This window comes from Bombina bombina, unplaced genomic scaffold, assembly GCF_027579735.1.
Source record: "Bombina bombina isolate aBomBom1 unplaced genomic scaffold, aBomBom1.pri scaffold_1035, whole genome shotgun sequence".
In the NCBI taxonomy this organism is placed as follows: Eukaryota; Metazoa; Chordata; class Amphibia; order Anura; family Bombinatoridae; genus Bombina; species Bombina bombina.
In genome coordinates this window covers 90,883-105,155 of record NW_026512103.1, presented here as the reverse complement: position 1 = coordinate 105,155, position 14,273 = coordinate 90,883, and the positions used below count along the sequence as shown (strand labels likewise).

General features: G+C 37.9%; 1 protein-coding gene across 1 annotated transcript; it reads left to right on the top strand.

Moving 5' to 3' along the window:
• Nucleotides 1–512: 512 nt before the first annotated feature.
• On the top strand, nt 513–937 carry LOC128644130 (acylphosphatase-1; the record flags this gene model as incomplete). The annotated part of the gene is given in 1 exon segment (XM_053696844.1): nt 513–937. A coding segment is annotated over 1 exon segment (218 nt), but the record flags the coding sequence as incomplete, so codon positions are not given.
• Between the last annotated feature and the right edge of the window lie 13,336 nt (nt 938–14,273).

Here is a 14,273-nt window from a genome sequence, read left to right as displayed (position 1 = left end):
TATGATGGCTGAGCATATACAGGGTATTGTTTTGGTGTGGGACTTTCTGCTTGTATACAGTATGATGGGGGCTGAGCATATACAGGGTATTGGTTTGGTGTGGGACTTTCTGCTTGTATACAGTATGATTAGGGCTGAGCATATTCAGGGTATTGGTTTGGTGTGGGACTTTCTGCTTGTATACAGTATGATGGGGGCTGAGCATATACAGGGTATTGGTATGGTGTGGTACTTTCTGCTTGTATACAGTATGATAAGGGCAGAGCATATACAGGGTATTGGTATGGTCTGGTACTTTCTGCTTATATACTGTATGATGAGGGCTGAGCATATACAGGGTATTGGTTTGTTGTGGGACTTTCTGCTTGTTTACAGTATGATGAGGGCTGAGCATATACAGGGTATTGGTTTGGTGTGGGACTTTCTGATTGTTGCTGTTTTGTGATGTTTGTCAGCTATGCAGCCTTTTTGTTCCCGCCCAGATGGTCTCACCTGTTCTTTTTTCTGTTTTTAGGCAGAGGGCAAGCGCCTGGGTCTGGTGGGCTGGGTGCAGAACACGGACACAGGAACAGTAAAGGGCCAGCTACAGGGCCCCAGCAGCTGTGTGCAGGAGATGCAGCTCTGGTTACAGACAAAAGGGAGTCCCAAGTCGCGCATAACAAAAGCACAATTCCAAAATGAAAGGCAGATTGTGAGCCTGGAATACGCCAGCTTCAGTGTCCGCAAATGAGGCCAGTTCATAAAGGGTTAACTGCAGTTCACGTGTTCCTGGGAACTCTGAAAATACTTTTTTTTTTAGAACATTGTTGATGTAAAACATCAGAACCCTGCTGTACCATATCCTGTGTGAGATCCGCTTTATCCCGTGTTATGTTGTATAAGCGCTAACGATAAAACATCAGAACCCTTTAACCATATAAACAGCTGCTGTACCATATCCTGTGTGAGATCCGCTTTATCCTGTGTTATGTTGTATAAGCGCTAACGATAAAACATCAGAACCCTTTAACCATATAAACAGCTGCTGTACCATATCCTGTGTGAGATCCGCTTTATCCCGTGTGATGTTGTATAAGCGCTAACGATAAAACATCAGAACCCTTTAACCATATAAACAGCTGCTGTACCATATCCTGTGTGAGATCCGCTTTATCCCGTGTTATGTTGTATAAGCGCTAACGATAAAACATCAGAACCCTTTAACCATATAAACAGCTGCTGTACCATATCCTGTGTGAGATCCGCTTTATCCGTGTTATGTTGTATAAGCGCTAACGATAAAACATCAGAACCCCTAACCATGTAACCAGCTGCTGTACCATATCCTGTGTGAGATCTGCTTTATCCCGTGTTATGTTGTATAAGCGATAACGATAAAACATCAGAACCCCCTAACCATGTAACCAGCTGCTGTACCATATCCTGTGTGAGATCCGCTTTATCCGTGTTATGTTGTATAAGTGCTAACGATAAAAAATCAGAACCCCTAACCATGTAAACAGCTGCTGTACCATATCCTGTGTGAGATCCGCTTCATCCCGTGTTATGTTGTATAAGCGCTAACGATAAAACATCAGAACCCCTAACCATGTAACCAGCTGCTGTACCATATCCTGTGTGAGATCCGCTTTATCCCGTGTTATGTTGTATAAGCGCTAACGATAAAACATCAGAACCCCCTAACCATGTAACCAGCTGCTGTACCATATCCTGTGTGAGATCCGCTTTATCCCGTGTTATGTTGTATAAGCGCTAACGATAAAAGATCAGAACCCCTAACCATGTAACCAGCTGCTGTACCATATCCTGTGTGAGATCCGCTTTATCCCGTGTTATGTTGTATAAGCGCTAACGATAAAACATCAGAACCCCCTAACCATGTAACCAGCTGCTGTACCATATCCTGTGTGAGATCCGCTTTATCCCGTGTTATGTTGTATAAGCGCTAACGATAAAACATCAGAACCCCCTAACCATGTAACCAGCTGCTGTACCATATCCTGTGTGAGATGTTCTGTAAGGTAGCTCTACCTCATATACATTACACCTCATACACCCATGTACTGTATACCCATAATGCTCCAGCTCACATGTATGTAATTCATATACATTACACCTCATACACACATGTACTCTATACCCATAATGCCCCAGCTCACATGTATGTAATTCATATACATTACACCTCATACACACATGTACTGTATACCCATAATGCCCCAGCTCACATGTATGTAATTCATATACATTACACCTCATACACACATGTACTGTATCCCCATAATGCCCCAGCTCACATGTATGTAATTCATATACATTACACCTCATACACACACATGTACTGTATACCCATAATGCCCCAGCTCACATGTAATTCATATACATTACACCTCATACACACATGTACTGTATACCCGTAATGCCCCAGCTCACATGTATGTAATACATATACATTACACCTCATACACACATGTACTGTATACCCATAATGCCCCAGTTCACATGTATGTAATTCATATACATTACACCTCATACACACATGTACTGTATACCTGCAATGCCCCAGCTCACATGTATGTAATTCATATACATTACACCTCATACACACATGTACTGTATACCCATAATGCTCCAGCTCACATGTATGTAATTCAAATACATTACACCTCATACACCCATGTACTGTATACCCATAATGCCTCAGCTCACATGTATGTAATTCATATACATTACACCTCATACACCCATGTACTGTATACCCATAATGCCCCAGCTCACATGTATGTAATTCATATACATTACACCTCATACACCCATGTACTGTATACCCATAATGCCTCAGCTCACATGTATGTAATTCATATACATTACACCTCATACACCCATGTACTGTATACCCATAATGCCCCAGCTCACATGTATGTAATTCATATACATTACACCTCATACACCCATGTACTGTATACCCATAATGCATATAAATCACACATCATATGATGCTATTATCGACAGTTATAGAAAGTTGGGGAGGGGTAGAGATTTTAGAAAATGGTGGAAATGAGGAGCTCAGTTGTAGAGTATTTAAGTTTAAGATAGTGAAAGAACACCCAGGATATATTAGAAAGACAGTGACATCGGTTAGCAAGGAAGGGGCTATGTCTGGTGCAGAGAGGTTAATTTCTGTGACATCAGCATACAAATGGTATTGAAACCTGTGGGACTTGATTATGGGGCCTAAGGATGAAATAGAGATTGAGAAGAGAAGGGGACAACAAACAGAGCCGTGTGGTACCCCAACAGAGAGTGGTAGAGGATGCACCAGAGAAGGTTACACTAAAGGTAGGGGGAGACGGCACGGCATTGTGTCCTTGATGGTCTATTCCTGGATCTAAGGATCTACTTTCCTATAACCTGCTTATCCTGCACACCCTGATATACACCATAAGCTTCACTAAACAAATATACTGAAGCATAACCTGATATACACCATAAGCTTCAACTAAACAAATATAGAGAAGCACACCCTGATATACACCATAAGCTTCACTAAACAAATATAGAGAAGCACAACCTGATATACACCATAAGCTTCACTAAACAAATATACAGAAGCACACCCTGATATACACCATAAGCTTCACTAAACATATATACAGAAGCACACCCTGATATACACCATAAACTTCACTAAACAAATATAGAGAAACACACCCTGATATATACCATAAGCTTCACTAAACAAATATACAGAAGCACACCCTGATATACACCATAAACTTCACTAAACAAATATAGAGAAACACACCCTGATATATACCATAAGCTTCACTAAACAAATATACAGAAGCACACCCTGATATACACCATAAGCTTCACTAAACAAATATACAGAAGCACAACCTGATATACACCATAAGCTTCACTAAACAAATATACAGAAGCACACCCTGATATACACCATAAGCTTCACTAAACAAATATACAGAAGCACAACCTGATATACACCATATGCTTCACTAAACAAATATACAGAAGCACACCCTGATATACACCATAAGCTTCACTAAACAAATATACAAAAGCACACCCTGATATACACCATAAGTTTCACTAAACAAATATACAGAAGCACACCCTGATATACACCATAAGATTCACTAAACAAATAAAAAGAAGCACACCCTGATATACACCATAAGTTTCACTAAACAAATATACAGAAGCACAACCTGATATACACCATAAGCTTCACTAAACAAATATACAGAAGCACACCCTGATATACACCATAAACTTCACTAAACAAATATACGGAAGCACACCCTGATTTAAACCATAAGCTTCACTAAACAAATATACAGAAGCACACCCTGATATACACCATAAGCTTCACTAAACAAATATACAGAAGCACACCCTGATTTACACCATAAACTTCACTAAACAAATATACAGAAGCACACCCTGATATACACTATAAGCTTTTCTAAACAAATATACAGAAGCACACCCTGATTTACACCATAAGCTTCACTAAACAAATATACAGAAGCACACCCTGATTTACACCATAAGCTTTTCTAAACAAATATACAGAAGCACACCCTGATTTACACCATAAGCTTCACTAAACAAATATACAGAAGCACACCCTGATTTACACCATAAGCTTCACTAAACAAATATACAGAAGCACACCCTGATTTACACCATAAGCTTTTCTAAACAAATATACAGAAGCACACCCTAAATTTAAACCATAAGCTTCACTAAACAAATATACAGAAGCACACCCTGATTTACACCATAAGCTTCACTAAACAAATATACATAAGCACACCCTGATATACACCATAAGCTTTACTAAACAAATATAGAGAAGCACACCCTGATATACACCATAAGCTTTCCTTCACTAAACAAATATACAGAAGCACATTCTGATTTACACCATAAGCTTTACTAAGCAAATATACAGAAGCACAACCTGAAATACACCATAAGCTTCACTAAACAAATATACATAAGCACACCCTGATATACACCATAAGCTTCACTAAAAAAATATACAGACGCACACCCTGATATACACCATAAGCTTCACTAAAAAAATATACAGACGCACACCCTGATATACACCATAAGCTTCACTAAACAAATATACATAAGCACACACTGATAATACACCATAAGCTTCACTAAACAAATATACAGAAGCACACCCTGATTTACACCATAAGCTTCACTAAAATATACAGAAGCACACCCTGATATACACCATAAGCTTCACTAAACAAATATACAGAAGCACACCCTGATATACACCATAAGCTTCACTAAACAAATATACAGAAGCACACCCTGATATACACCATAAGCTTTACTAAACAAATATACAGAAGCACACCCTGATATACACCATAAGGTTCACTAAACAAATATAGGGAGAAGCACACCCTGATGTACACCATAAGCTTTACTAAACAAATATAGAGAAGCACACCCTGATATACACCATTAGCTTCACTAAACATATATACATAAGCACACCCTGATATACACCATAAGCTTCACTAAACAAATACAGAGAAGCACACCCTGACATGCACCATAAGCTTCACTAAACAAATATACAGAAGCACACCCTGATATACACCATAAGCTTCACTAAACAAATATACAGAAGCACAACCTGATATACACCATAAGCTTCACTAAACAAATATACAGAAGCACACCCTGATATACACCATAAGCTTCACTAAACAAATATACAGAAGCACACCCTGATATACACCATAAGCTTCACTAAACAAATATACAGAAGCACAACCTGATATACACCATAAGCTTTACTAAACAAATATACAGAAGCACACCCTGATATACACCATAAGCTTCACTAAGCAAATATACAGAAGCACACCCTGATTTACACCATAAGCTTTACTAAACAAATATAGAGAAGCACACCCTGATATACACCATAAGCTTTCCTTCACTAAACAAATATACAGAAGCACATTCTGATTTACACCATAAGCTTTACTAAACAAATATACAGAAGCACAACCTGAAATACACCATAAGCTTCACTAAACAAATATACATAAGCACACCCTGATATACACCATAAGCTTCACTAAAAAAATATACAGACGCACACCCTGATATACACCATAAGCTTCACTAAACAAATATACAGAAGCACACCCTGATTTACACCATAAGCTTCACTAAAATATACAAAAGCACACCCTGATATACACCATAAGCTTCACTAAACAAATATACAGAAGCACACCCTGATTTACACCATAAGCTTCACTAAAATATACAAAAGCACACCCTGATATACACCATAAGCTTCACTAAACAAATATACAGAAGCACACCCTGATATACACCATAAGCTTCACTAAACAAATATACAGAAGCACACCCTGATATACACCATAAGCTTTACTAAACAAATATACAGAAGCACACCCTGATATACACCATAAGGTTCACTAAACAAATATAGGGAGAAGCACACCCTGATGTACACCATAAGCTTTACTAAACAAATATAGAGAAGCACACCCTGATATACACCATTAGCTTCACTAAACATATATACATAAGCACACCCTGATATACACCATAAGCTTCACTAAACAAATACAGAGAAGCACACCCTGACATGCACCATAAGCTTCACTAAACAAATATACAGAAGCACACCCTGATATACACCATAAGCTTCACTAAACAAATACACAGAAGCACAACCTGATATACACCATAAGCTTCACTAAACAAATATACAGAAGCACACCCTGATATACACCATAAGCTTCACTAAACAAATATACAGAAGCACACCCTGATATACACCATAAGCTTCACACCCTGATATATACACCATAAGCTTCACTAAACAAATATATAGAAGCACACCCTGATATACACCATAAGCTTCACTAAACAAATATACAGAAGCACACCCTGATATACACAATAAGCTTCATTAACAAATAAACAGAAGCACACCCTGATATACACCATAAGCTTCACTAAACAAATATATAGAAACACACCCTGATATACACCATAAGCTTCACTAAAGAAATATATAGAAGCACACCCTGATATACACCATAAGCTTCACTAAACAAATATACAGAAGCACACCCTGATATACACAATAAGCTTCATTAACAAATAAACAGAAGCACACCCTGATATACACCATAAGCTTCACTAAACAAATATATAGAAACACACCCTGATATACACCATAAGCTTCACTAAACAAATATACAGAAGCAAACTCTGATATACACCATAAGCTTCACTAAACAAATATACAGAAGCACACCCTGATATACACCATAAACTTCACTAAACAAATATAGAGAAACACACCCTGATATATACCATAAGCTTCACTAAACAAATATACAGAAGCACACCCTGATATACACCATAAGCTTCACTAAACAAATATACAAAAGCACACCCTGATATACACCATAAGTTTCACTAAACAAATATACAGAAGCACACCCTGATATACACCATAAGCTTCACTAAACAAATATACAGTAGCACAACCTGATATACACCATAAGCTTCACTAAACACATAAACAGAAGCACACCCTGATATACACCATAAGCTTCACTAAACAAATATACAGAAGCACACCCTGATATACACCATAAGCTTTACAAAACAAATATACAGAAGCACACCCTAATATACACCATAAGCTTCACTAAACAAATATACAGAAGCACACCCTGATATACACCATAAGCTTTCCTTCACTAAACAAATATACAGAAGCACACTCTGATTTACACCATAAGCTTTACTAAACAAATATACAGAAGCACACCCTGATATACACCATAAGCTTCACTAAACAAATATACATAAGCACACCCTGATATACACCATAAGCTTCACTAAAAAAAATATACAGACGCACACCCTGATATACACCATAAGCTTCACTAAACAAATATACATAAGCACACCCTGATAATACACCATAAGCTCCACTAAACAAATATACAGAAGCACACCCTGATATACACCATAAGCTTCACTAAACAAATATACAGAAGCACACCCTGATTTACACCATAAACTTCACTAAACAAATATACAGAAGCACACCCTGATATACACCATAAGCTTCACTAAACAAATATACAGAAGCACACCCTGATATACACCATAAGCTTCACTAAACAAATATACAGTAGCACAACCTGATATACACCATAAGCTTTACTAAACAAATATACAGAAGCACAACCTGATATACACCATAAGCTTCACTAAACACATAAACAGAAGCACACCCTGATATACACCATAAGCTTCACTAAACAAATATACAGAAGCACACCCTGATATACACCATAAGCTTTACAAAACAAATATACAGAAGCACACCCTAATATACACCATAAGCTTCACTAAACAAATATACAGAAGCACACCCTGATTTACACCATAAGCTTCACTAAACAAATATTCAGAAGCACACCCTGATTTACACCATAAGCTTTTCTAAACAAATATACAGAAGCACACCCTGATTTACACCATAAGCTTCACTAAACAAACATACAGAAGCACACCCTGATTTACACCATAAGCTTCACTAAACAAATATACAGAAGCACACCCTGATTTACACCATAAGCTTTTCTAAACAAATATACAGAAGCACACCCTGATTTACACCATAAGCTTCACTAAACAAATATACAGAAGCACACCCTGATTTACACTATAAGCTTCACTAAACAAATATACATAAGCACACCCTGATATACACCATAAGCTTTACTAAACAAATATAGAGAAGCACACCCTGATATACACCATAAGCTTTACTAAACAAATATAGAGAAGCACACCCTGATATACACCATAAGCTTTCCTTCACTAAACAAATATACAGAAGCACACTCTGATTTACACCATAAGCTTTACTAAACAAATATACAGAAGCACACCCTGATATACACCATAAGCTTCACTAAAAAAAATATACAGACGCACACCCTGATATACACCATAAGCTTCACTAAACAAATATACATAAGCACACCCTGATAATACACCATAAGCTCCACTAAACAAATATACAGAAGCACACCCTGATATACACCATAAGCTTCACTAAACAAATATACAGAAGCACACCCTGATATTCACCATAAGCTTCACTAAACAAATATACAGAAGCACACCCTGATATACACCATAAGCTTTACTAAACAAATATACAGAAGCACTCCCTGATATACACCATAAGGTTCACTAAACAAATATAGGGAGAAGCACACCCTGATGTACACCATAAGCTTTACTAAACAAATATAGAGAAGCACACCCTGATATACACCATAAGCTTCACTAAACAAATATAGAGAAGCACGCCCTGATATACACCATAAGCTTCACTAAACATATATATAGAGAAGCACACCCTGATATACACCATAAGCTTCACTAAACAAATATATAGAAGCACACCCTGATATAGATCATAAGCTTCACTAAACAAATATAAAGAAACACAGCCTGATATACACCATTAGCTTCACTAAACATATATACATAAGCACACCCTGATATACACCATAAGCTTCACTAAACAAATACAGAGAAGCACACCCTGACATGCACCATAAGCTTCACTAAACAAATATACAGAAGCACAACCTGATATACACCATAAGCTTCACTAAACAAATATACAGAAGCACACCCTGATATACACCATAAGCTTCACTAAACAAATATACAGAAGCACACCCTGATATACACCATAAGCTTCACTAAACAAATATACAGAAGCACAACCTGATATACACCATAAGCTTTACTAAACAAATATACAGAAGCACACCCTGATATACACCATAAGCTTCACTAAGCAAATATACAGAAGCACACCCTGATATATACACCATAAGCTTCACTAAACAAATATACAGAAGCACACCCTGATATACACCATAAGCTTCACTAAACAAATATACAGAAGCACACCCTGATATACACAATAAGCTTCATTAACAAATAAACAGAAGCACACCCTGATATACACCATAAGCTTCACTAAACAAATATATAGAAACACACCCTGATATACACCATAAGCTTCACTAAACAAATATACAGAAGCACAATCTGATATACACCATAAGCTTCACTAAACAAATATAGAGAAGCACACCCTGATGTACACCATAAGCTTCACTAAACAAATATACAGAAGCACACCCTGATATACACCATAAGCTTCACTAAACAAATATACAGAAGCACACCCTGATATACACCACAAGCTTCACTAAACAAATATACAGAAGCACACCCTGATATACACCATAAGCTTCACTAAACTGATAAACAGAAGCACACCCTGATATAGACCATAAGCTTCACTAAACAAATATACAGAAACACACCCTGATACACACCATAAGCTTCACTAAACAAATATACAGAAGCACACTCTGATATACACCATAAGCTTCACTAAACAAATATAGAGAAGCACACTCTGATGTACACCATAATCTTCACTAAACAAATATACAGAAGCACACCCTAATGTACACCATAAGCTTCACTAAACAAATATACAGACTCACACCCTGATATACACCATAAGCTTCACTAAACATATATACAGAAGCACACCCTGATATACACCATAAGCTTCACTAAACAAATATAGAGAAGCACACCCTGATGTACACCATAAGCTTCACTAAACAAATATACATAAGCACACCCTGATATACACCATAAGCTTCACTAAACAAATATACATACGCACACCCTGATATACACCATAAGCTTCACTAAACAAATATACATACGCACACCCTGATATACACCATAAGCTTCACTAAACAAATATACAGAAGCACAACCTGATATACACCATAAGCTTCACTAAACAAATATACAGAAGCACAACCTGATATACACCATAAGCTTCACTAAACAAATATACAGAAGCACACCCTGATATACACCATAAGCTTCACTTAACAAATATAGAGAAGCACACCCTGATATACACCATAAGCTTCACTAAACAAATATACAGAAGCACACCCTGATATACACCATAAGCTTCACTAAACAAATGTACAGACGCACACCCTGGTTTACACCATAAGCTTCACTAAACAAATATACAGAAGCACACCCTTATATACACCATAAGCTTCACTAAACAAATAAACAGAAGCACACCCTGATATAGACCATAAGCTTCACTAAACAAATATACAGAAACACACCCTGATACACACCATAAGCTTCACTAAACAAATATACAGAAGCACATTCTGATATACACCATAAGCTTCACTAAACAAATATAGAGAAGCACACTCTGATGTACACCATAATCTTCACTAAACAAATATACAGAAGCACACCCTGATGTACACCATAAGCTTCACTAAACAAATATACAGAAGCACACCCTGATATACACCATAAGCTTCACTAAACAAATATACAGACGCACACCCTGATATACACCATAAGCTTCACTAAACATATATACAGAAGCACACCCTGATATACACCATAAGCTTCACTAAACAAATATAGAGAAGCACACCCTGATGTGCACCATAAGCTTCACTAAACAAATATACATAAGCACACCCTGATATACACCATAAGCTTCACTAAACAAATATACATACGCACACCCTGATATACACCATAAGCTTCACTAAACAAATATACATAAGCACACCCTGATATACACCATAAGCTTCACTAAACAAATATACAGAAGCACAACCTGATATACACCATAAGCTTCACTAAACAAATATACAGAAGCACAACCTGATATACACCATAAGCTTCACTAAACAAATATACAGAAGCACACCCTGATATACACCATAAGCTTCACTAAACAAATATAGAGAAGCACACCCTGATATACAGCATAAGCTTCACTAAACAAATATATAGAAGCACACCCTGATATACACCATAAGCTTCACTAAACAAATGTACAGACGCACACCCTGGTTTACACCATAAGCTTCACTAAACAAATATACAGAAGCACACCCTGATATACACCATAAGCTGCACTAAACAAATATACATAAGCACACCCTGATATACACCATAAGCTTCACTAAACAAATATACAGAAGCACAACCTGATATACACCATAAGCTTCACTAAACAAATATACAGAAGCACACCCGGATATACACCATAAGCTTCACTAAACAAATATACAGAAGCACACCCTTATATATTTATTATTATTATTATTTATTATCGGTTATTTGTAGAGCGTTAACAGATTCTGCAGCGCTATTAACAAAGACGGAGTACAACAAAAACATAATTTATGCTTACCTGATAAATTCCTTTCTTCTGTTGTGTGATCAGTCCACGGGTCATCATTACTTCTGGGATATTATCTGCTCCCCTACAGGAAGTGCAAGAGGATTCACCCAGCAGAGCTGCCACACAGCTCCTCCCCTCTACGTCACCTCCAGTCATTCGACCAAAGACCAACGAGAAAGGAGAAGCCAAGGGTGTAGTGGTGACTGAATTATAATTTAAAAAATATTTACCTGCCTTAAAAAACAGGGCGGGCCGTGGACTGATCACACAACAGAAGAAAGGAATTTATCAGGTAAGCATAAATTATGTTTTCTTCTGTTATGTGTGATCAGTCCACGGGTCATCATTACTTCTGGGATACCAATACCAAAGCAAAAGTACACGGATGACGGGAGGGATAGGCAGGCTCATTATACAGAAGGAACCACTGCCTGAAGAACCTTTCTCCCAAAAATAGCCTCCGAAGAAGCAAAAGTGTCAAATTTGTAAAATTTGGAAAAAGTATGAAGCGAAGACCAAGTTGCAGCCTTGCAAATCTGTTCAACAGAGGCCTCATTCTTAAAGGCCCAAGTGGAAGCCACAGCTCTAGTGGAATGAGCTGTAATTCTTTCAGGAGGCTGCTGTCCAGCAGTCTCATAGGCTAAACGTATTATGCTACGAAGCCAAAAAGAGAGAGAGGTAGCAGAAGCTTTTTGACCTCTCCTCTGTCCAGAATAAACGACAAACAGGGAAGAAGTTTGGCGAAAATCTTTAGTTGCCTGCAAGTAGAACTTGAGGGCACGAACTACATCCAGATTGTGTAGAAGACGTTCCTTCTTTGAAGAAGGATTTGGACACAAGGATGGAACAACAATCTCTTGATTGATATTCCTGTTAGAGACAACCTTAGGTAAGAAACCAGGTTTAGTACGCAGAACTACCTTGTCTGAGTGAAAGATCAGATAAGGAGAATCACAATGTAGGGCTGATAACTCAGAGACTCTTCGAGCCGAGGAAATAGCCATTAAAAATAGAACTTTCCAAGATAACAATTTTATATCAATGGAATGAAGGGGTTCAAACGGAACACCCTGTAAAACGTTAAGAACTAAGTTTAAACTCCATGGCGGAGCAACAGTTTTAAACACAGGCTTGATCCTAGCTAAAGCCTGACAAAAGGCCTGGATGTCTGAATTTTCTGACAGACGCCTGTGTAACAAGATGGACAGAGCTGAGATCTGTCCCTTTAATGAGCTAGCCGATAAACCCTTTTCTAAACCTTCTTGTAGAAAAGACAATATCCTAGGAATCCTAACCTTACTCCAGGAGTAATCTTTGGATTCACACCAGTATAGGTATTTACGCCATATTTTATGGTAAATCTTTCTGGTAACAGGCTTCCTAGCCTGTATCAGGGTATCAATAACCGACTCAGAAAAACCACGTTTTGATAAAATCAAGCGTTCAATTTCCAAGCAGTCAGCTTCAGAGAAGTTAGACTTTGATGTTTGAATGGACCCTGAATCAGAAGGTCCTGTCTTAGAGGTAGAGACCAAGGCGGACAGGATGACATGTCCACTAGATCTGCATACCAAGTCCTGCGCGGCCATGCAGGCGCTATTAGAATCACTGATGCTCTCTCCTGTTTGATCTTGGCAATCAATCGAGGAAGCAGCGGGAAGGGTGGAAACACATAAGCCATCCTGAAGTTCCAAGGTGCTGTCAAAGCATCTATCAGAACCGCTCCCGGATCCCTGGATCTGGATCCGTAGCGAGGAAGTTTGGCGTTCTGGCGAGACGCCATGAGATCTATCTCTGGTTTGCCCCAACGTCGAAGTATTTGGGCAAAGACCTCCGGATGAAGTTCCCACTT